This window comes from Mixophyes fleayi, chromosome 3 (genome assembly GCF_038048845.1).
Source record: "Mixophyes fleayi isolate aMixFle1 chromosome 3, aMixFle1.hap1, whole genome shotgun sequence".
In the NCBI taxonomy this organism is placed as follows: Eukaryota; Metazoa; Chordata; class Amphibia; order Anura; family Limnodynastidae; genus Mixophyes; species Mixophyes fleayi.
In genome coordinates this window covers 205,888,378-205,914,704 of record NC_134404.1, presented here as the reverse complement: position 1 = coordinate 205,914,704, position 26,327 = coordinate 205,888,378, and the positions used below count along the sequence as shown (strand labels likewise).

At 38.2% G+C, this 26,327-nt stretch overlaps 1 protein-coding gene across 6 annotated transcripts in view; it reads right to left on the bottom strand.

The window, feature by feature from the left end:
• Positions 1–26,327, bottom strand: part of NCOA7 (nuclear receptor coactivator 7) — a 198,426-nt gene that overhangs the window by 16,928 nt on the left and 155,171 nt on the right. For 3 of the 6 annotated variants that reach the window (XM_075203019.1, XM_075203018.1, XM_075203017.1), the window contains 2 exons: positions 25,251–26,083; positions 21,675–21,843 (listed from right to left, as the gene is read on the bottom strand). In XM_075203019.1, coding sequence (XP_075059120.1) covers positions 21,675–21,843; positions 25,251–26,083 — 1,002 coding nt within the window. The remainder of the gene's footprint in view (positions 1–21,674; positions 21,844–25,250; positions 26,084–26,327) is intronic. The other 3 variants (XM_075203020.1, XM_075203021.1, XM_075203022.1) reach the window with 3 other exon arrangements.

Genomic DNA, 26,327 nt, shown 5'->3' with positions numbered 1-26,327 from the left:
GTGTACCCATAAAGAAGGGCTCTTTCAGGAGGATGAGGGGGAGATTTGTGTAGGCGACGAGGGCGCTAATGATGATGATGCAGACAGATACCAAACTGCCTTTGTCCATTTCAATTTATATTGTACAGTCTATAGCGGCTAAATTTTTTACTATTTTCTACAAGTGGAGGGGGGCCTATAGAGACAGAAACCAAACTGGATTTGTCCATTTCTTTACATATTTAACTATAAGTGTAGGGTGTAATATACACCCAAAGACGATGGCTGCATTGCCAATAGGCATAGATGGTGCGGAAGACAATCTGGTTTGTGTGTAGAATTAATGATGGCCTACCAGGAATTAAACTTTTTTTTTCATAATTTATTAGCTTTACAATTACCTTACTTATCCAAGAAACAGGTGGAGCACTAAATTAGGTTATTTTAGGCCCCAAAAAATGATTTTTAAACAAAATTGCAACACAAAACCAAACAAAACCAAAAACACGCAAGGGTGGTTTTGTCAAAAACCAAAACTTGAAGATAATCAAGATCCAAATCCAAAGCACGGGGGTCAGTGACCATCTCTAGTAACAATGTTCTACAATCTATTATTTATTTAATACAATACCAGTGGTTATGTGGGCCCAACACAGGTATGGCAGACAAATTTAGATTAAAACAAACTGGCTGACTGCATGTGTGTGACAAGCATTTAACATTAGGGAGCTGGCATTTTCCACATAATATGTATATTATCCAGCATATATTACTCAATTCGCATGGATTTTGTCAAGTGTATACAAACTGTTTAAAGCAAAAGGTAGCTGTTATTTAATCCTACTTTACAGGCCACCTTCAATATACAGGTGGAGCATGTTTTAATGAGATGAAGGTCATGATCATGCAGCAGTCACACGCAACGTTGATCACACAACTGCCACATTACCAACAAAACAGAACTGAAGGTGCCACGTTATCGTGGTACAATCCATCACACCACACATTTGGCCCATTAAAGAGCAAGTAAAGCCACTATTTGACAATATGTATCAGAGGCTGTGAATATTATACATTAAATTACTGAAGTATTTATACTAATTATATCCACCATGCTCTATTTTACTCCCGATTGTACGTTTTTAAACACAGCAGAGAGAGTGAGTGACGTCTTGGGAGGATTACTTTGCAGATGCCACCAGAACAGTCTTAAATATGAGGGAGGCGACTCAGTCATAGTTGCCTACTCTCGCTGAACATCCAGGAGACTCCCAAATTTTTGAGAGTTCTCCAGGACTCCCAGGCCAGCAGGGAAACCACCTACATTGTACCCTCTTCGTTGAAGTGGGCAGGGCTAAATGTGTCATTCTGGCCCCACCTCCTGTTGTGATAGGCAGATAGCCTGATAATGATCCTATTAATTTGGCAATGAGTGTGTGTGTCAAATACAATGTGATATTGGGCCAATTGCTCAATATCTCAAGCAGTATAGAAATGTGTCATATTAGCACTGATGTGGGAGCTTGCTTTGCGAGTGCTGAACCCCAGTTGATTATATAATCACACGGTCGCATTATGCAAAGGTCTAAATTCATATTATTTTAGGACTCTAGTAACAGCATCAATCTTTGCAATCTTGGATTGATGATTGGAATGTACACAACTTCATACTTCCCAACCAATACCGTATTCTTGCAAGATAGTCATGACTTACACAGCGAAAAAGCGACAGAGCCTCCCTAATACCAACTGTGATCTTCCTGGACACCCCCCTCCCCAAAAAAAAAAAAAAGCACCCCCCTTTCCATCCACTCAAGGGTAAAAAAAAAAAAATTCAAAAGAAAATTATATTTTGGTATAAAAATGGACACAAGAAAAGTATAGACAGAAGAATTAGATTAGTATTAACAATCAGATCATTCTGCCAGGATCCAGTAAATACTCACTCTTGAATACTGTAGGACAGACCCATGCTTTGTACCAGAGCGGAGCCAAAAGTCAGAGGTCTCAGAACCGGCACAACTACTTATACACACAAGCTGGCACAAATTGTTGTTAATTATTACAGCTCTCACTTAGACTCAGGATATTGCTCCCTCCTAACCTTAATGTCTAACTACATAAAAATAGGTTACTATAAACCAGGTCAAATGAAAACTCAAATGTGCAGACTTATTCAAAAATATATAATTTTTTTTATTTATACATATTTAAGGGATAAGAAATACATTTGTCTAATTTATAAATTAAAAATTCAGAAGGGGAGACCTATTTGTTAAAAAATGGATATTATACCATAAAGTGTATATTAAAGAAGTTATTCAGTCCTGTGAACAAATCTGCAGCAGGGTCTTGCTGTATGCCAATTATGAGAAAGCAACCTGATGGATCAGGAATACTGAAGGCCATGTTATCATCTGAGATATATACTGGGTTATGGCATAAACCCATTTTAATTCTAAATAATTATGTTTCATTATTCTTCAGCAAGGTGTGAATTGTCTGTGGGGTAATAAGTGGACATGTTAAATTTTGATACCATAAAAAACTAGCGTAATAGCAGAAAAATTATTCATGGGAACACAAATGAAAATAGCAGTAAATGTTTGAACGTCAAGATCTGGTTTTAAAAAGCACCCGTAAACGAACAATTCACTGTTAATTCTAATCACAGTCACCCCATCTCTCTCCCACCATTGCACAGGGCTTCACTGAAAGAGGAATTTCCTGATTTAAAGTTTGACTGCTCTATAATGCAAGCCAGTGCTTCTGCAACTCCCGTTCCGATAGATCATGAGCTACAGATGTGCTGCTGGGAGCAGAGTCCCTACACCTCAGGACTGTTTTAATGAAGTCTCCAGTGTGAAGATGCCATTACATCACTGCAGGACCCAGTGAGAAGGTGCCTACAATGTAGCACTCGTGCTCATTATCTGGTATTGGATTACAAAAACTGAAAGGAAAAGTGGACATTGTATTACCCTAGTTGATAGAGTTAATTAAAAAGAACACTCCTTGATACCCTACTTCCCCACTGTTACATCACCATAAGCCAATAGAAATTCTTGCATTTGTAAATCTACAGGGAAATCCAAACCACATGTTCTTTTAATCCAAAAGGAAAATGTCCTTAAGGAATTCCAAGCCAGATCTTTTTTGATCAAGACTAAAAATTGGTCTATTCATGTTGGTTTCTACATGTAGCACACAAACTCCATTGAAGTGAAGTGGCCACAAGAATGAATGGGTGCGGAGAAAAATATGATTAAACCTTGTGTTAAACTAAACCCTAGTGGGAATGTACACGGGTGGTTGTCTACAGATTCAACATTGGAAATATGACTCTTATCCAGTCGACACCAAAATGGTGATGGGGTAAGTGTCGACAGATTCAGTTCTGTCCACATGTTTAAACTGTAGACATTTTGACTGTCAACAGTAGTAATGTCCACAGTCACAATGCCTGGGGGTCCTGCGGGTTGGACAACCCAGCACAAAACAGTTAACAAATGCCAATACTAATGTAGCTTAAAACTAACCCCTCCCAAAACACATGCTGGCAGCTAGAGAGTGGACCTAACAGCACATAAAGGGTTACGCATTAAACAGGGTCCCCAGATTTTACTAGAACTAACAATAGGTGGGGTAATAAAATAGATTTCGATAGTAAAGACACCATTCTGTGTTGGTGCACTACAGTTCCCAGCAAGCCAAGGATGCCATTAACAATTTGGGCATGCTGGTGCTTGTAGTACTACAAGCACCAGCATATCAATGGCTGCCAGGGCATGCTGGCACTTGGGAAACCACAAGTGCCAGCATGCCTTGCCACCCAGGGACTGCTTTGATCTGTAGTGTCCCAACACAAAATTTAAAAAAATCACACCTTCTCACCATAAAAAAAAAAAAAAAAAAAAAAAAAAAAGAGATAAATAAGAACCCAGTAATACCAACTACCAGGTTCTTTCTTCACCGGTAAGAATTCCAATCTAGTAAAACTTTAGAAAAAAATAATAATAAAAAGGTAAATGCCAATGGTTTGTTGATGTCCATACCATAAAAAGGATGGGGGGGGGGGGAATTCTTGCAGCTTTTAAATGCCCAAATAATCCTCTGGAACATGCTTGTTTAAAAACAACTTATTATGTCAACACTAAAATGGGGACAGGATAAGTGTCAACAGATTCAGCGTCGGAAAACCATACCCAACCCATGTACACAGTGTGCATAGAAATCAATGGAATTTGCAGTGTGCATTGAAGTTTCAGTGTATATTGAACACACTGAAATAGAAACACCTTGCAGCAATACAATTACATGCAGGCACAAGCAAATGCAGTGCTATGCAACTTCTGGGAGATGTTGCATAGCACTGTATTTAGGGGATAGGTAGGCTAGGACAAAGCACCGAAAACCTGAATTGTGGCTCCTCCTAGAGACAAACTGGATCTAATTATATCTGGCTTGCCATTTACAACAGGTCATGTTTTCAGAATTTGTCTGTAGGAAACAGGTGGGATTATTACTGACCCAGGGAAAAAAAATAAAAAATATACATCAACTCATCTGTACATGAAATCCTGAACACATAAATCCTCAAGAGCTGCCAACAGTTTGTGGACCTCTGCTATAAGGTACAGACTACTGTGGATATACAAGCATTGGTAATGAGGAAGGCCAATTGAAATCTTATAAAAGGTTCCTGAAAACCCATTTCAGAAAACCACCCTTAACTGGGACTGTGGTTATCCTCCGTGGAATTCAACTCACTAGGGTCGACCAAAATATATATAAAATATGGCATTATTATGATAGCACAACACCATAACACGTTCACAAAGGTACAGGGTAAATGGTAGTGCGTACCCTCCAGCAGCCGCTTGCAGTCAGCACTTCAAAGTAACTAACAATCTCAGTATCCTTCAGAGTCTTATCCTCCTGCAGCATTACCGCTACCATTTAGCTAGACAGTGGCTCACACAAACCCTGTCCTGGTAGGGTTTCCTCCAGCAGCACCATGATGCCTGGTCCAGAGTCCTTTGCGCTGGTGTTACATACATCAGGCTCCTTCAAGATACAATGGATGCATTGACAAGCTGCTCTCCTTACATTCCTGGCTGTTAACAAAGGAAGTAGGGTAAAGATGTCCAATTCTCCCCCTTTCAGCAGGGGTCTATCAGTGGACACTTAAGGTAACATACAGTAAGTCTTAACAGTTAAATAATTTGACTATACAATGGAATGGCTTGACTGAATTAACTATGTGGCTGGATACACTTAAGGTTACGATATTACATCAGTGAATGACACTTCATGCTGGTGTGAAACATTAAGACATTTGACACATTGTATCTGCAGTGTTACACGATCTGTGTCCGTGATACATTTTGATAAAACATTTATATTGATACATACTAATACATTTTCCAATGCCATTTTACTAGTGTGGATACACTGCACAAAATCTGTTCAACCTAATTACCTCCTAGGTTGCCTGTTGATCTATATAACTAACTCGTGCTGCTAGCTAGCTTATATTAACAGTCACTCAGACACTGTTCTTAACAGTCCCGATCTTTGCCACACCGCATAACAATGGACATTTGAGACAAAGGGTAATTACCTTAGCCAATTCAAATACCTTAGCTAACACTTAACTTTCCACCTGTCATGCAATATGGCTGCTGCTGTCCTGCTATTTGCACACCATATGGCAGCAGTTCACAAACTGTGCAATGCAGCTCCATGCAGTGCTGCGGTGATCTCACAGGGGTGCGGGGTAAGCAAGGCAGGTGCGCTCCTTTCCACCTGCCACCCGCTTCTTGTACACTGGACAGCAAAGAACAAAAAACAAACACTTACTAGTATGAGGCGATGGTGCCCAGTAACCTCACCCCTTTGCAAATGTTGGGAGTCCAACATTTTCAGTGAGGAGCGGCGCAGAGAGGAGCCTGAACTTGAATAAGAGACGACAGCAGAAAGTTTCTATAGGTCTTTCGTATAACTGCAGTGTATTTCTTTCCGGGACATCCTATACGCTTTATAAGTTGACTGCTTGTTATCTCTGTATCTAAACCACAAAATATTTAGACAAAGTCTTGCTACCCCCCACTGGGTTGTCATAAGGAGATGGAGGAAGAGAAGGAGAAGAAAGAAGGTCAAGTATAAGGTAAGTAAAAGGAACGGAGGGGCAGCACAATAAGAGGGAAACCAAGAAAGTTGCACCACAGAGTCATGGTGAAGGGACCTAAATACGTATTACGTTATTTTGATCCAACTACTTAAAAAAACGTGAATACTCTAATTGTTTTGGCTTAGGGGTGCCTTAGAAAAAAAATAAAAAAAATAAAAATATGGGAGACTGTAAGGATGCCTCGAACAGAGAAAGTTTGGGAACCACTGCCAAATGGCAAAAAAGTCCTTATATTTCTAAAAAAAAAAAAACCATACAATACTGCAAGAAATTAGCAAAGGCAAAATGTACCTAATAGCAAACAACAACAATACACCAATGCTCTGGTACATATACTTAGATTGGGCCAAGGATGAAAAAGTACAAAAAAACTGTGAGAAACAGGTAATGACTAAGAAGTCCTCAGTCCAGTGGGTTCCTGTTTTGTCACAACTCACCTGGAAAAAAAAACAAAAAAAAAAAAACTCCCACAGTAAAATAAAATTCCTATCCTGTTTCCTCCTTATACCTCCCAAAAGTCCTTGATTTGAGAGACTGCCCTGCGAGTCAATTGGAATGTTCCCACAACAGGTTCCAACATTGAAAGGGGATGGCTGGTGATCGTCCCAATAAATTCCGTGCGATTTGGGATCCTTGGCTCGCCTCCTATGGTTCAGAACAGCCAAGGCCTGATTAGATTAGAATGGAAACTATTGGATATAGCGTTAGAAGACGTTCAGTATATGGTATTTACATGTAACACCTCTAGATGCCAGGTCAGGTGCCCCTTTTCCTTCCCCCTCTTACCACACTAACATTTCTTCCTTTCCCTTTTTCCTTCCCCCCCCCCCCATGTTCCCTGCTTTCTCTCTCTTTTCTTTCCCTTTCTATGTTTTCCCCTTGATTGACAAAGTTTACATTGTTCTTCTCATTTGCATGGTACTTGTTGTTTGATCAATGTAACTTAACCTTTACACTGTTTTGAAAATTGAAAAATCTAATAAAATATATAAAAAAAAAAGAAAAAAAAGAAAGGGGATGGCTGGGTGCGAGGAAGTGGCAACATGATGCAGCCAAGCCCTAAGATGACACAGCCACACACCTTTCTTGCACACACGCTCAATGTTCCAAAAAGACCAAAGTTTAGGAGGTTTGATATAATTATATACCATAAAGTTCAACTGATGTCCTTTGAACCCTGATATACTAAAGTATAGGGTTACTTTCTGGGGCTGGACCTTTTTTGTGAACCGAACCTTTTGCAAAATCTCAAAAAAGGTGCTTTATTCCTCCCATTTTTCCCCCGCTAGATTACAATTAACCCCTTTGCAGCAGAGGCGGTTTTTTCCACCCCTGTACTTGGCCTATTTTGGCACATTTTGGGCTGGTCACATTCAAACATCAATAATTTCTTTATGTAGTACCCACACACCGTTTTTTTTTCCCCCTATTGAAATAGCAAGAATGTGAACTAAAAGCAAATGCGTATTTTTTTCTAAACGCCACCAAAAAATACTTTGCAATTCCTGGTTTGGCATCAATTCACCTTCACAAAACATCTAAAGGCAGGATTCTACACATAGGTTTTTCGTAAACAAAATCTGCACTTGGAAAATGATAATACATCTCTTTGCTAGACTGCGCTGTCTTGAATGAAATGCATTAAAAAAAAAAAAAAAAAAAAGTGTAGGAACAACAAAACAAGATATAGCATTTTAAAAACTAGACAATCTTTTTGCAGTGCAATTACATCATTTCATACTAATATTTGGGGTAAAAAACACACACACTTTTGGTGAACCCTGCTAATCGCAGATATGTGAAAATGGGTCTGATCATTAAGATACAAAATACCTCATATCATTAAGGGGCTGAGCCCTAAAAATACAGAAAGCATTTGTCATCTCAAATTCTTTCAATTATTAAAAAAAATATTTAATTTGACTTGCAATTTATTAGCATATTCAGCAGAAAGTTATTGGCTCAAATGAGCCAGTTTCACAGTTAATATCCAACATTTCTGCTGGCTTAGTCAAAATGCATCTCGCACAAGAGTCTCTAATTCAACGCCCACTGCTTAACAGTCTCATTCCTCTGTATACTCGGAGCTGTAATTTCCCTTTTAAGCAATGAAGAAATCCAAATACATTTTGTTCATACTTGAAAGAGCAAACATATCTGCAGCATTTCTACATTCTATTGTTTTTATTGGCTCTCATTTATTTGGCGTGTTTGTGGTACTTGCTTTATTACAGGTTCACAGCGTAAATGCAGTGGTGTGTGAGTTTTACCAATGCACCTTATTCTTGTGGGAAAGCACATGGATTAGCAAGCCAAGATGGTAGAATCTGTAGAGTGCAAAATGTTTCAACTTTTATGGAAGGAGCAGGGCGTATAAGAGTTTTACTTGCTCAATGCAAGCTAGGCGCATATAATCATCAAGTTATGTACCCAAATGCAAGAAATAAATAATTTGCTTCCTGGTACATTATTTATAATCGTTAGTGATGGAGAAGGTACATTTTTGGATGGTTTCCTGATTCACATTGCATATGTAAGAATCATTTTTAAAAAACAAAACAGAAGCAAAAAAAAACCAAAATAAATAAAATTTATATATATATATATATATATATATATATATATATATATATATATATATATATACATACACATACATACACATACATATACACACACACCATTCCTAATGTCCCCTCATTATTCACTTGAGACCTAAATGTAGCTAAACTGTATTTTTAGGAGAAAAATGGAAACATTTACATGAAGTGGGTAGTCCTAAATCAAATCTTAAAAATTTAGATCTGCTGGAAAATTCAGGTAAAACAGGCGACTTATGATTATAGCATCATGATATTGAAGAAAAAGAGTGATCGTGAATAAAAACAGAAGTCAGGTATTGTCCATCTAATAATCACTTTATTTGTTCAACTGTGATTGAGACATGCATAATGAGCCTTTGGATATCCTCAGAGATGCTCACAAAAAATGCTATGCCAATTATTGTGATTAGATTGTGGCGAGATGGCATAGCTATAATCTCTATGTATCGCTCTTTAATTGGGACAGTTATATGTCCAGACTTATCTGTCCCCACTAATATAATGTAATTACCCAGCAGCTTCTAGTTGCAATATCATAATAGGTCATGGTTTTGATATAGTATAACTATAATTTACTGAATAGATCACATCACTTATTTAAGTATCTCAATACAATTAGCTGAGAAGATAGAAACAGTATCCTGAATCACAGATTAATTTTCCATTCCATAACTTCGTTATTAGATTGCTAAACTGGGCTTTCTCAAATAGCCACAACCAACTGCATTTGGCTAATCTAGAGGAACATTGTGTTATTTAAATAGATGCAACAATGCTAAGTGCGCCTTTAGAGAGTGCATTGAGTATTGGTGTCATTAACCAGGCACTATTGCATGAGTTCTAGAGACAGAACGTGATTGTAACAAATTCCTCTTTCATCTATGTAGTTAGTCTAAAGGAGTCACTAAATCCTAGTTTGCAAATAATTACATGCGGATTACTTATTCAAGGTTTTGGCAAAGTTCTTAGAAAATCTTACCGATATTGCATTTCTAAAGGTGCCAAATAAAGTAGTTTAGCTGTGCTAAGATTATCGCACTAGAATTTCTACTTAACTGTCCTATTGATACCAAGGTAATAAAGAGGCATTATTTATCTAAATACAACAATCCATGTTGATATAAGATTCATCAGCAAATTGAGAAGTGATCATAAGAATTTTCGATGAATATGTCCAGCCATTTAAATGGATTTTACATAAACGTCCCCACACAGTTACCTGGGAATATTGAGATAATGTTATAGATTACACACAGATTTTCTTTTTATAGTACTGTCTTGAATAACCGCAGCTGATGGCATGTAGTGGATGTAAATATCATGCTTATATACTGCTTCCAATATACAATCTTAATAAAATGTTATCTTCATGCAGACAAAACTCAACATTATTCAGAAGTGTAGACTATTTGCTCCATCTTAAAACTGGCATCGACATGCATTTAGCTTCTTGCTTTATATATTTATTTATGTAGCTTTACCTTGATAAAGAGGGGGCAAAATCCCACTGCAGAACTCACAAAAGGGACAATAGATATGAGGGTTGCCCTTAAAATTTTTAATTAGTCTGATAACATTTTAGATCAGATGTAAATGTATGTACTTGGCATACACAAGAATTAGACAGGTTTGAGTGTGAAACGGATCTGTATCTTTTTGCCATAAAACTTTTATTTTGTACTGATTAAATTAAGCTTCCCCCCAAAAAGGATGAAGAATCTCCCATTAAATAAATATTGCCAACTCTGATTAAAGAAAATATTTTGTTCTCATTTGAGAAATTACAAATTCTGAAAAAACAACATTGGAGAAACAATATCTATCAGACGCCAACAGATGGCTCAAACCCAGACAGACGCGATGTTGAGATCAGGGCTCTGTGGGGGTCATATCATCACTTCCAGGATTCCTATCTTCAGCATAAAGAACAAGTTCTTAATGACATTGGTAGTTATACTGCAGCAGCAATGTCTTTCACAGGCATAGATTTCAAAGCGGACTTTCAAATGAGCTTGAACAGCACATCTTGAAACCCCAAAGAAACAGGCAATGTTGAGGACCACAGATGCAGTGGTCGGGCTAGGAACCTGCATCAGATGAAATACACATCATGCTTATTTAACAGAAAGGAAAGTTGCTCAATCAATTTATAGGCTAACAGCAGGTGCTTGAGGGTGGGGTTATCCTGAAAGGAGCAAAAAACAGAAAAAAAAAAAAAAAGTCCCACGGCACACCACTGTTAACCAGTAACATAGCTGCTATTTCCACTTGTACATAAGAATACAGAATTCTTAGTCACACACATTTGCCAATGTATGCAAAGCCACCCGCCACTTCACGGCGCTTCTGCCAATAGGTTGGTCCTAACTCTAATCAATGAGAGAAGTAATCTAATGAATATGTACAAGTAGAAATAGCAGCTTTGTTACTGGTTAAAGTAAGAATGCTTTCAAAAAGCCTTATCGCCTGCCATCAGTGACCAACCTCACTAATGATCTTGTGGCTGAATGGATACAAACTCTCACAGTCTTGTTCCAAAATCTAGTGGAAAGTCTTCCCAAAAGAATTGACTGTTGCAGCAGCAATGGGGGAACTCCAAGTCCATAAGAATGCCCATGGTTTTGGAATGAAATGTTCAACAAGCACATATGGATGTGATGTTTAGGTGTCTACACTTTTGGCCATGTAGTATATGCGTTCCCCACAACCGCTTTAGAGAGATATCTAGGTGATTCAAGGGAGATTTATTATGATTAAGATCCCCTCTCTCCTATTTTAACTTTCCATTACTAAACCCCCCCAAAAAAACCACTAGTATATTTAATAGGTTTAACTACAATCAATGTTCTTAAGAAAACGTTCATTTATTATTTCAGACAAATGTGGCATTCTAATAAACCATGGTATGCCACAAGCCGTCAATTTTCTTAAAAAAAAAGTTACTGGTCAATAATAGATGTTACATTAGAACGCATGATTTCTTACCTTTCCCACAAGTTGATGGGCCAGAAATTATCTGGTACTCCAGGATTAGCCATCATATTCTTTATAATTGTGTTTATTTCATTATGTAGCTATACTTTGATAAAATGACAAAAGCATCGGTGCACATTTGAGCCTGCAGAAAATCTACACTGTGCAAGTAATGTCATACGGTCTTCATCAAGATACATTTTTATCAAGATCGTATATTAGAAGCAGGATACCACAGCTTAGCAGTCATAAAAAAAAAATAAAAAAAAATATTTGAGTTGAAAATCTGTGTAAGCTACAACATTATCCCAATATTTCTGTCCAATTAGGTAGAGACATTTATCTAAAATCCATTTAATTGGCTGTGTATTTCAAACAAAAAAGAAGAAAATGCCAGCGCTCTCCGTGTGTGGTTACGTATTGAGCTGCCAAAAATAGGGAAGAGAGGGGAGATCCCTAATCCTCTCCAGGAAATACAAAATACAAGACCAGGCTCCCGGACGCTATACCTTGTGTTGAGACAAGGACCCCAAAAAAAAAAAGAAGGATGGATAAAATTATCAAATGTTATAAACATCAATTGTACAAGAGGTACAGCTATTAAATCACAGATTCCACATAACCCTTAATGCTCAAAAAAGTGAGAAAAAAAAACAAAAAAAAACCCCAAAACAAACAAGCAAACAAACAATACCCAAGCAAAAAATAGAAAATAGTCTGCAGATATCCAAAAAAAAAAAAAAATCTTCTAAAAAAGGACAATCTATTCAGATAGTAATATATTTAAAAAAAAGTAAATAGAGAAACGCCGGCCGGCTGTAATTTCGTTTGTAAACTCCGGTTATAGCTACTTCCAGATTGTAGTGTGCATGCACAATGCTCCATCGTAGGTCTTACAGATGTGTTGTATAATCTGAATCTCAGTTTCTCAAAGGTTATATCAATTTATAAAGTGCATGCATTACCTTATGCGTTTCGCCTGTACACACGGCAGGCTTCCTCAGGGAATGTTGAATAGTCTATATGTAGTCTGTAATTCTCTTATAGAGGTAATGGAGGTAGGACCTGAAAGCAAACTACCAATGAAGTGAGATCCGAATGACTGACAGGTCCATAGTAAAATGATGTGAACTAGAGTATAAAGTCTATGCCTCTCTTCAAATTTGTATCGTCTTAATAAAAATCCACACTCATATGATGTACACTAATAGTCACACAAAGGTGAGGGACAGAATATGTGTAGCAAATTGGGACAACATAAATACATAATGCTCTCAGCATAACTAGGAATACATAAACCTGTGACAACTGACAAGATGAAAAAAATTCAATAGTATCAAAATCCTTTAATCATATTCCACAGATCATTATCCCTAGGCTTTACATACTAATTAGATTAACTTATGCCCAATACTATCAGTTGTTATCAAGAAAGACCCTTAAATCAAAATCAAGATTAAGACCACACGGGTAGAGGGTATGCAGTTCATAGATCCATTTGGATTCCTCTCTCGATATTGTCTTCACATAATCCCCCCCTACAGTTTTTCAAAACTCTTTTAATACCTATAAACTTTAACGTGGTGGGATCACGCTCATGGTTTTCGGAATCATGATCCGATACAGTATGCATATCCAACTCCCTTCTGCTTTTTCGTAAATGCTCGAATATTCTTACATGTAAGCGCCGTACGGTGCGCCCCACATATTAGAGGCCACACGGGCACTCCAGAAGGTAAATTACACCAGCTGTGTCACGTGATCTTCTCCTTAATGACACACTCTTTACCAGTATCCTTGCATATAAAGGATCTAATTGGTTTGATTGCATTCTGCCCTGTCATTCTACATGCCTGACAGCACTTTTATCCTCCCCTAACCATGTCCCTTGGTTTCACATGGCAAAGAACCGTTCACTAGCTTGTTCTTAAGATTGGGAGCCTTTTTGTAAACACGTTTTGGTACTTCAGGGAGGATATCTACTAATTTCTCGTCTTTCCTTAATATAGGCCAATGTTTTCTAACAATTCCCTCAAAAAGTTTCACATGGTCATTATAATCCGTGATGATGGCCAAATTCTCTTTTGGTTCTTGTCTCAGCACATGGCATTAGCGCCGGGGAGTCTACTCTTGTATTATTTAATTGGCTGTGTATATTTGTCAAAAATACGAGTGATTACATCTAAATTTGCTGAGGAATTTTATAATATCAACAGGGACAGTTACATTTAGATATATAACTATCCTAATGATTCAAAGATATTCAAAAGCAATAAAAATTATACTTACCACAACCTAACTGCCTTATTTGGCAATGTATCTCCCCATTAGAAACACAAATCAATGCGATTTTCTAACTTTGCCAAATCATTGGAAATACAGCACAAACATGCGGATTCCTTTTCGGAAACTAGGATTTAGTGACTTGAAAGAGAAATTGTTTACAATCACATTCTCTCTATAAATCATGAGAAACACAGTGTCTGTTTAATGACTCTGTTACTCTATGCAATGCCAAATAAGGTAGTTTGGATGTGGTAAGATTACACTTTAAAAGATCACTTAACATTGCTGAATCCATCTGAATGTTTATCTAGATCAGCCAAATGCCATGAGCTGTGGTAATTGAACACCGCACAACTGAGCGATCTAATCACAAAGTCATGTAATTGAAAATGAATTGTATGATTCATAATACTGCCCCAATGTTTCCAACTAATTTATACACATTCCTCATTAAAATCTCATATTGCAGTGAATTAGGTTATGCTATATTAAAAAATACAACACATTATAATTATATTACAACTTTAAAAAGTTCTGGAAAAATACATAACAGGAACAGAAATATCTGGACACAAGACTGTCCAAATTAAAAGACGTATAAGGAGAGATCTACAATGTATGCCACCAGTTATTTAAATAACCTATAGAACCGCTCGATCAGATTGAGGTCTGAAAAATTTGAAAGCCAAGTTAACACCTTGAACTTCGTCTTGTTTCTTAAATCATTCCTAGACAATTTTTACAGTGTGGCAGGGAGCTTTATCCTGCTGAAAGAGGCCACTGCCCTCAGGGAATACCGATGCCATGAAGGGGTGTACTTGTACTTGTAGGTGCTTTCGGCAATGCACAGGGGTCAGGATGGGCACCCTGACCACTCTGCAGCTACACAACAAGCTGCGATGCACTGTGAGTTCAACAACTTTCTATCGTAGCTAGCATCAACTCTCAGCAATTTGTGTTACAGTAGCTCTTCTGTGAGATTATAACAGATGGGCTACCCTTCGCTCCCCACGCGTATTAATGAGCCTTGGGGCACCCATGACCCTGTCGCTGGTTCACTGTTGTCATTCCTTGGACCACTTTTGGTAGGCACTAACCACTACATACCAGGAACACCCCACAAGACTTGCAGTTTTGGAGATGCTCTGACCCAATCCCATAACAATTTGAATCTTGTCAAAAGTTGCTCAGATCCCTACACTTGCCTGTTTTCTCTGCTTCCAACACAAACTTCAAGAACTGACTGTTCACTTGCTGTATAATACGTTGACAGGTGCCATTGTAACAAAATAATCAATGTTATTCACTGCTCAGTGGTTTTAATGTTATGGCTGATATAGATAAATACACACACAAATAGATATGACGATTAGTACCTGAAACGAAGAGCAAATACCTGATAAATAGTAATCGAATATTCAGGTACAATCTAAAAGTAGTAGCATGTGGCAAACAAAGTAGTAGGTGTCACAAAGCATGGTCAGGGCAGGAGGCAGACAAGAATAAACAGGCTAAGGTCAGTGAAAGTAAAAGACAATAATGGTCAATAAACAAACAGGGTCAAACGGGTAACACAATAGATACAGAGCATAGTGTCTAAGCTACTTAAAAGTCACCAGGAGCCAATCCCAATTAGTCAGTCAGCAGAGCCCTTATGCAGGGTACACACCTATGCAATCTTGTGTGGGTAACATACTGATGCAGATCACAGGATAAGCAACCGTTTGGTCAGATATTGCAAGAGTATGTACAATCACGTGTTAACGTATCTTTTCATTTGGTTTTCCAAGCATCCTAAAAATCACGATCAATGAAGTCTGGCAAATGTGGAAGTGTGTATGCACTCACAACCAGCAGTGTAGGCAGATATCTGTAGAGTATGCAGAGTCACAATCTTTTCAGCAGATTGTTAGAAGAGCTGAAGATCACAGATCTGCAGGTAAATTGTGTAGGTGTGTACACGTGAATCTGCATGATCATGCGGACTTTGTCGTTGGTAATATGGATACATAAATTGCATCTGAAGTAAAATACAATAGTGTGTAGCCAGATTTAATATAACAACGTTAATTTGTGTTTAATTTCGCTTTTATTTATTTTAAACACTATTTAAATACACGTTCAAGAATCAATATGCAGCTAATTCAAATTATCTATACATGAATAAAGTCTCTCAGTCCACATAATGGCTTCTTCCACGATGTGCAAGTAGCAAATGCACATTATCGCTCATAAGATCAATCTTAAAATATGGCCCATGATTGCACCAATGTGTTGGTCACTATGTCTCATACCAGTGACTGGTGTTGTACAAATGGACATATTAAGAACTGAGGGCTGAATTAAGCATGAAGAAAATTAAAAGTTGAGGCTGTGTCATGTAACTAAAGGTATCCCTCTAAGGTTAAAAGCTTAACTGCAGATGTGTAGGCCCATCTGATGTCATATGGTAGGGCTAAGTAATAGTCTATAAAAGTGATGGGCAGAGATTCAATCATTCTCTGGAGTTTCAGGATGTTGTCCGCCCACCCTGAATGGACCACTCTGCCTGCTATGGCTTGTCAGACACACAAGGAACTGACAACAGGCAACAAGAGAATAGCCTGTCATTCAATTGTGGACTTTTTTCGGGCTGCACCCACTTTGTGGAATTCCCTCCCTCGCACAGCAAGACTTCCCTCTAGTCTTCAAACCTTCAAGCGTTCACTGAAAACCCACCTCTTCAGACAAGGTTATGATATTCCTCAACCACCATCTTAATTTCCCTAGATTACCCTATTACCATCCTCTACACTGCTAACGCAAGACAACACCCTTATGACCAACATTGCAACACACACAGCCCACTCAATACTATTACCTTTGCGTTCTAGCTGGTCCATTGTGCAATATGATGTAGCACATGTCCTTGTGTTTCTAACTCCCATTGTCCTATAGATTGTAAGCTTGCGAGCAGGGTTCTCTTACATCTCTGTCTGTATTACTCAGTATTGTCTTATCAATGTTTGTTCCCAATTGTAAAGTGCTACGGAATTTGCTGGCGCTATATAAATAAATGATGATGGAGGTCCTGGATGGCGGATCGCTGGTAAACGAAGAGCAGTCCGACAGCAAGTGGTTGGGGCACACTTCCGGCAATCGGCATGCTGAACCCGCCTCGCTTTGATGAGCCGGCTATAGTCTCTGTGCAAGTACCGCCCCTGTGGATCGGCTTGTGGCTGCGCTCCTTTTAGCGCAGAAAGGAGGCTAGTTCATAGAGTGCCCGGGACTGAGTGTCCCAGTAAGCCAAATATGTGCGCATGGGGTGCGGTTTGGTATGTCACCCCCGTTTGCGGATATCCCATGGGTTAAATGCTGGGTTATCCTGGTTGCCTGGTGTGTTGTACTGACTTCTTTTCTCTACCACATTTGGTTTGCAAAATAAATTCTTTATTTTTGTCACAATTATTTAACTGCTTTGCATAATTGATGCGAGACATAAGTTCTTAAGTGGCGTGATATCAGACTAAGCATTTTCATTAAATTTTTGGCCACTATAAAAAGGCATACACTCAAGATAATTGTGACTATCCAGTTGTACCTTTTTATTAAATCTGCCGTCCCAATGTACACTGGACTGTGATTTAATAAATCATATATTCTCTGCAGAAATTAGGCATTTTTAATCTGAAACCACTGTGTGCTTTAAATCTTAAATAATAGCTGGTCTTAGCCTCTGAGTTCTCCAATCATAGTAGTCATAAGCATAACATTTTAAAATAACTGGGGGTGCTTATGTTACCCCCCAAATCATCATCATCACCATTTATTTATATAGCGCCACTAATTCCACAGAGCTGTACAGAGAACTCATTCACATCAGTCCCTGCCCCATTGGGGCTTACAGTCTAAATACCCTAACACACACACACACACAGAATAGGGTCAATTTGTTAGCAGCCAATTAACCTACTAGTATGTTTTTGGAGTGTGGGAGGAAACTGGAGCACCCGGAGGAAACCCACGCAAACACGGGGAGAACATAAAAACTCCTCACAGATAAGGCCATGGTTGGGAACTGAACTCCTGACCCCAGTGCTGTAAGACAGAAGTGCTAACCACTACGCCACTTTATGGGCTCTACTAGAAAGTCTCAACAGAAATTTTACCACCCCAATGAAACAAAGTAATTTCAGTTAACAGACCTCACACCCCGCACATCTAGCACAAACGGGGGGTCCCAGCTCTGCACTGGCTTTTCCTACATCAACAAAATAGAAAATGTGAAAAGGAACAATCGTACAAAAGATTTAACACAGCCATTCGTCGACACAGAAGACCCGACGCAGTGAGAAAATTGTATTTTAATCTGTGGGTGGAAATATCTTTTAATTGCTGCATGTTTCAGTAAGAATCATACAAATAAACATATGTGCAGTTCTTTGAAAGATTATACAAGATGTTATAAAAAAAAATAAAAAAAAAAAAATGGGTTTTTAGTCATTACTGAAAATTAAGCCAGCTATTTACATTATTTAATACATTCCCTTGCTTTTCAGAACTGTTCTTTGGGCAATAAATTCCCTGAAATAAATTCTACTATAGAAGCAAGAAAGGCAACCCACAATACATTCCTATACTGATGTCTGGTCATTGCTCTATTCTGGAAATAGTGTGCAAATGTATTCGTTTTTTATTTCTATAAAACAGTGTTTAAATGGTTGTTCCAGCCAATAATTTCTCATTTATTCAGCCTACAAGACACACCTCTGCATACTGCTCTGTGGTAGCATAATGACCACATTATCTAGTAGTGTTAAGTCAAAATGCAGTGTTTGCAGAGTCTGCAAGGTTTTGTTTTTTTTGCTTCAAAGTTATGAATTAACTTGTCATTCAAGCAAGCCAGCCAATCTCTGGCTGTGTGGGTTGAAGTCCCAAGCATAGCTCTGTTGTAGGAACTAACCTATTAGTTTCCTTACACAGCTAAGCAAAATATCATTGCTTACGTTGCATATATCTTAAGAAACAATTGAACAATATTGATTATAATTCTATGTAACCAAATCAATTTAGTATGAGCACCTTTTCTAAGTATTGCACAAAAAAATATTGAATTTGTATCAAATATAGATTGCAGTAATTGACCAATAGCAGTTACTCTCCTTCCTACACTTTACTTTAGCAGTGGGACACTTGCAAGCAGCCCACACTCCAATAGGCTGGTAGTAGCTGCCGGACCAGGTTTATGTGGTCAGGCTGGGTGAGTACTTCCATCATCTGAATGTTCCTGCTAGGAGCTCTGTATTCCCATTGGCCCACCAGGTACTCCAATTACCATATACACAAGCCATCAGTTCTTTATTGTATATTAACCAAGAGGCAACAAGCTCTGAATTGTTTACTGGTAACCAGTCTATGGACCATGAATTGTATACTATACACCAAGCAATGGCCTCTATTTTACAACAGAACCCCTGCTTTTGGTGTACAATATGGACACTAGAGAAAGAGGGTCTGAATTGCATACTCATTACAGGAATGTGGTCAACTAATACTATGGTCACTTCTGGGATGTGTGGCTTTACTAGTGTGTGGAAGCACCAATGACAAGTAACGCATGTGTGTGTGTGTGTGTGTGTGTGTGTGTGTGTGTGTGTGTGTGTGTGTGTGTGTGTGTGTGTGTGTGTGTGTGTGTGTGTGTGTGTGTGTGTGTGTATTTTGCCAAAGTAGCTTTCCACACTCCTGCATATTAGCAAGCTGAAGCCAAATAATGCTAGGCACAGATAGTGTAAATAGCTGAATTATGTGGTATTGTTTCAAAGAAAAAAAAAAAAACAGGTACCAAATACAGTTTTAAGCACTTGAAAAGGATGACTATTTATAGTGACATTTATCATTAAGCAATAATTTTACAGTTATACTGAAGTTCTAATATTATTTACAAGGTTTAAAATCAGTGATGGGCAACAAGCCCTTCAGGGGCCACATGGACAGCCCTCTAACCTTCAAAGAGGCTGCACATTACCCTTAATCTCTAATAAGTTAAAACAAGACATTTAAATCAACAAAAGACCTCACTTTAATAACAGCAGGCGTTTTAAGCACGTTACAAGCTATAACAAACAAAATCAGACAAAGCAGGAAGGAGCTGGGAGCCACAGTTGATGACTTGTACGGACGGTCGCATCCAGCTTTCAGTCCCGATCTATATGTGCAGCAGATGGATGATGCTACATTAGCTTCAATTACTTTATATAGGTATACCCAAAATAGCTCTCTATTGCTGAAAGACTAGTGGCTCATCTTGGTACTGTGCTAATTATTACCTATTTCATGTTACCAAAGATCTACAATCTGTGTCTACACGGTTTCCCTGTGAACCTCACAATTTATTTGCTGCATATCTTTATCACAGAACGTATTACTTTAGTCAGGCTGAAGGAGCATGCCCTGTAAGAGTCTGCAGTCAGATAAGGACAGTGATGAGGAAGTTCCTGAATGATATATTGTATGAAACAAGGAACTACATGTCTGTCAATACACACTAGTATCACTCTCCAAGATGGAAGTGTACATGTAAACTACAATAGGAGAAATATGATCAGGCATGCTCCCATTGTCCTTTATATTTAGTTGAGAGAGACTATTTACCAAAGCGTAAGGCATTTCTATAAATAGCGTCAGGTAATTTATATATATATATATATATATATATATTTTAACCCGTGCATGATACTCATGCATTCTAGTCAAATCAAGCTACTTAAGGTGTTAAAAAGGTTCTTGTCATGCATTTGGGTCTAGCCCAGGCCTCCTCAGGGGAAGAGCGTTACTTCCCGACACAAGCGCCCTTTTTTTAACGTGGTTTTGTCCACATGTCACCACCTCATCATTTTTCTCTATCACCTCATCCTTCATCTTCACCGCCACATCCTTCATCAAGCTACTTAAGGTGTTAAAAACACCCCACTGTCACCCCCGGCAACCACCAACCACTCCCAACTGTCACTTCTCCTTCAAGAAATATATAGGTCAGTGTATAACTCTGCCCAGCAGGTGGCGCTGCAGCTTGGTTGTTTTTTGTTTTTTTCCCACAAACGCCACTAGGCATGTGTATATATATATATATATATATATATATATATATATATATATATATATATATATATATATATATATATATATATATATATATATATATATATATATATATATATATTTTTTTTTTTTATTTCTGAGCAGTAATTATGAGTGTTAAAACAAGAATATAAGCTTGCCATGTGGGTCTAGAGGCCTTGAGGAAGACACAAAAAAAAACAAAAAAAACTCTTCTTCTGCAGTAGATCGTAGGCACATCATGCCAGATGAGTGAATTTTTCAAATGTTATTCCTTGATAATTCCATTTGAGCATTGTACAGCTTTCTATCATAATTTGTAAATTGTGTTGTCTCTGCATTATATTTTCAAAGATCAAGCAAATATCCAGTTTTTACAATAATCTCGATTTAAGACTACCAGATATATGCTCGGGGGAAACATAAGTGGTTAACAAAAATTGGTTACAACAGAATATCTTTGCACCAAAGATAATGAACACATTTTCAAATTAAACAAAGCTCCTCTACGTAAACTAAATGATAAACAAAGCACAACCACTAACCTCTCTTGTGGAACTGCAAACCAATATTCAGGCTGTTTCCTTTTCCGTACATATTGTTGCACCATCGCTGTAGGTTGGACAGCAAAGGACTTTCTCATGGGTTTACCCACTTTAATACACATAAACATGGGCGGAATCTTGCTCTTTTCTTCTTTGGATGGCAACATATCTGTGTTAGCAAAAATAAACCATGAACTTGATTAGACAGGCTTCATGTTTTTGCACCCATTGGAAAGAAACATTTGAAGGTACAGTAGTCTTTTAAAATGGACAACTGCTGTTGCAAGAATGAGATTGTGCCTGCACATACACATCCAACACTTGGTTGGGCTTTCAGTTCAGGTTCCTGACCTGAAAGCTCCCATGGTAAATTAATGTACATGTGCCAGCACTTGTGCATAGTCAGAAGAACAGAACAGGCCCTCTGGAGGATGGATTACCATCGCCACCCTCTAAATTTCAGTATGGAACGCATAGATTGAATGCCATGTCCCTGCCTGCAGCTCAGAGACAAAATGATAAATGCACTACAGAAACAGAAACCATCTGAATATTTGAAAAGTAAAACTAAATAAAACAGTTTTGATAAGGAACTCAGCTGCTTATTTAAACTTTTATAAACTCCTTTAATAGATTCAATACATTCTGCTTTAAACTATGATGTAAAATACCTGCTTGCCCTAGTTGTTGAAATGACTATATACAGATAGTGGCGTGTAGAAGTCACATCATGTGAAAGTAGGACACCTTTGCACTCAGCATAACCTGTGCAAATACCATCAAAAGCACTGCTTGATCCACATTCTCTCCACCCACTCTATTCTCAAGCCTCTGCAGTCTGTTTCCACTCTGCACCGCACTGAAAGTACCCTCACTGAAAAACAAACTATGAGCAACTTGTAGATAACTGGAAGGATCATTTCTCCTTGCTTACACTCCAGGGCTTCCAACACTTTTGACACAGTCGATCATCCTCTCCTTCTCGACAACTTTCACTTCCTTGGGCTTTGAGGTTCTGTCCTCTCATGAATCGCCTCCTACTTTTCTGATCACTTCACCTCTAATCCCGGCTCCCCTCCTATAGCTGTTTGGGCTCAACATGGCTCTGTTCTAGTCCTCCGCTCTTCTTACTCTACAACTCTGATTGGTGAACTCATACTTCTATGGTCTCAACTAATACTAATGCTGATGACACCCAAATCTATCTTTACTCCTGTGACCTTTCTCCTTCTCTATCCTGCATCTCCACCCGGATGTCTCAACACTACATTTAACTCTAGATGAGCTCATCATCTTTCCCCTCATTAATAGCACTACCAACCCATCCTCTCCCTTACACTTTTCCCTGTCCCTCATGATCATGTCTTGGTAACGTCAGACTCAAATTTACTCAACACATCCAGAGTCTCTCTGTCCTGTTGCCTCCTACTTCATAACATAGCTCCCAGGATGGAACCAAAACCTTGGTCCATTCGCTCATCTCCTACCTGAACCCCCTCCTAGCTGAAATCCCCACTTATCTCCATGACCGTATCTTGATCACTCCCTCCACTTGCTCCTCCTGCCATCCCCACCTGAGTCCCATTTGATCCTACTGTCTTTGATATCCCCCTCTATCTGGTTTGAAAGCTATCCTCTTTCTTGCCCACCTTCCAGTCTACTGTGAATGTACCTGCTTTGTCTACTTTATATTTGCTTGCCATTGTGTATTTGGGTTAATTGTAGCCTTATGTTTTGTATGATGACTTTCCAGTGCTGCAGAATTTGTGGGTCTTTATAAACATTTATGTTCATGATGTCCTTTAACAATGGGCTTACTTATGCTTGTTCATTTTATCTCTACTATATAGCCTTTGTTCCCACTATACATAATTATACCGATACAGTATCTGGATGATTTCTGACCGGAGTGAATAACATTTTCTTGACAAAGCGGTTACAATTTAAAGAAAGACTAGACAAACTGGACTTCCGCACTGGAAAGAGATATCTTTGGTGTTACCAAATTAGTAAATACATATTCTCCCAAAAAATAAAAATCACTATTAAGCTGCAAAACTTCACAGGTCTCTGCAGGGGAATTTTATCCTTAAGTGTAACATGCAATTCCACTGATCTTTTTTGGTCCACCTGGAAATCACAGTTCTACCTTAACCACAAAGCAGAATAAATTGACACCATTGTTTCCCCAGCCCTGTAAAATATTGAATCTACAGATACCCTGCAGAATGGTAAAATAAAATCAAAGATTATAATCGCTGGAACTTTATATCTCAGCAAAACATCCTACCGCAAAATTTGATCATAACTTTGTTTACTGTGAGGGTTGTTACTCTATGGAACCATTTACCAAAAGGAGGTGATGAAGGCCAGTTCATTACACAGATTTAAAAAGGATTGGATGATTTTCTTATAAGAAATGGTCATATATATCATAGTGTATTAAAAATCAATCCAACTGGCATTTGTTGGGTCAGGATTTTTTGTTTTAAAAAAGATAAAAAATAGCAGCTGTCTTGCTGGGGTTTTATTTTGTCTTCCTCTGGATCCACACCACTAGCCCATAACAATAGAGTGAACTTGCTTACTGTGTACAAATGTGGTAAATTGTGGCAGTGCAACACAAATGCCTATTCTACTTTGACATTATACAGAGATTTATTTGTTGGTTTTTCTTGGGCGATACCCTCCACAAAGCTGCAGGGATTGAGGAGAGAGGAGCAAAGAACAAAAAGAAAGACAAGGAGAAACTTAATTTGGTGTCCTGTTGATGAAGAGTTACGGGATGACTGGTAGAAGATTAGGAACTGAAGAAGGTAAGGAGAGATTAGGGTGGATGGAGACTGGAGGACCCAGGAGAGATGGAAGTATGGGTTCTAGTGGAGGGAAAGTGAGGAAGTAGCACTACTGAATAATAGTTTGAAGTTGGCATGGATTCTCTGCAAGGTATTTGCTGCCTTAGGTGCATTGTATATAATTAATTCCCTGCAAGTTTTCTAGTTATTTAAAGCAAAGACAAAATAGTACTTAATTGCACTGCAGCCATCCAGCCAGCCTTGCATGTCCGAACCATGGAAGACATAAAGGACCTGCAAGTTTGGTTGGATTGCCACAATGCAAGTTACTAATATTTAACATTTATGTTTTACATGCCTCAATGTTGCCAAAGTAACCTTGTTTCATGCAGGCAACTTGTCCTTTGATAGACAGGAGGGAATACAGCCTCCTCTGAACTTCACTGAAGTCAGGGTACCTGTCAGATGGGTAAATTGCCACATTGTAGGCAAGTAATATTTTACTTATCAAACTTCAGCCAAAACTGAAAACAGAGCTACCCTTTAAAAAAGGTATAAATCTATAACAATATATTTTGTTTGATCTTTGTTTAATACATTAAAACAATGTTGTTTTAAAATGGACAAATAAAATTAAGCTTAAAACTAATTTTAGGTATGTGAATTAAGGGTCATCCACATTTTACAAGGGTGATATTGGCAAGTGTACCATTTACTTTTCATGCATTAAGCCATCTGACAGTTCTTGTGTTAGATTCATAATAATGAAAGATAATCTCACCTTCTATTGGTCCCTGCATTCTCTTCAGTAACCACAGTTTTAACTCAGACTCGCTATCCATTTGGGCTTCTTTTTGGCTGCTCTCTTCAGAAGAGCAAGGAGACAGAGTATCAGGAGATCTTTCTGAGGTATGGTCGGATTTAAGCTGGGTTTTCTCCATCTTTGTGGCGGCTTCCCCAATGTTCTCTTCAGTTTTAACACAGACCTCTGATTTTGCAACTTCTGAAGAAAGAGCTTTGTCCCCTTTGGTAGGACTCAGGCAAAGTTCTATGTTTTTGGTTTCACTTGTGGTTTGAGGATTCTCTAAGACAGGCAATTGTTCACTTGGGATATCCTCAATATTTATTCTAGCTATAGAGTCAGAAATATGTCCGGAAAACACATCTACTGTCCCATTACAATTCAAATCCTCCTGTGGAACAACAACCACCATCTTTCCATCTGATCCTTCACAGATTTCATTATCATTCTGCTGTGCTAAAGAATCTACTAGCTCTATAAAGTCTTCTTCAGTAGGAGAAGAACCAGATTTTTTACTTTCAGTGCCCAAAATGATTTCCGTGGATTGCTCAGTCTCTTTTGTGAAAGTATTGTTAACACTTAGCTGTACTTTGGATATGTTATCCAGTGACTTATTTGCATCTTGCTCTTCAGTGGTTACTTCTATTTCAGCAATCTTTGTTTGCTCTACGGTGCCAACACCAGTAACCCCATTCTGCCGTTTCCCCTTATTAAGAGACTTGAACTTACTGAACGGATTGATGTCCTTTTCAGATGAGAGATCTTCCCACTCCCCAGGCCTGTACAGAGGACAAAGATCCTTGGGTATATCGCTGTCGAGGGAGAATGGTGGATGGATGTGGAATGGTAAAAGTGAAAATAAATAAAATTAAAAATAACAAAAATAAAACCAACTAAAATATACTTGAAAATCAAAACAGTGGTGCACAAGCGTAAAATTGTTCTGACAACATAAAAGTTTGAGAACATAAATCGTAAGAGACAACAAAAGTCATAAGTGAACAAAAAAAATAAGTTAAACGTAGATGTGTTGTGAATGACATGATTGGTGATTTA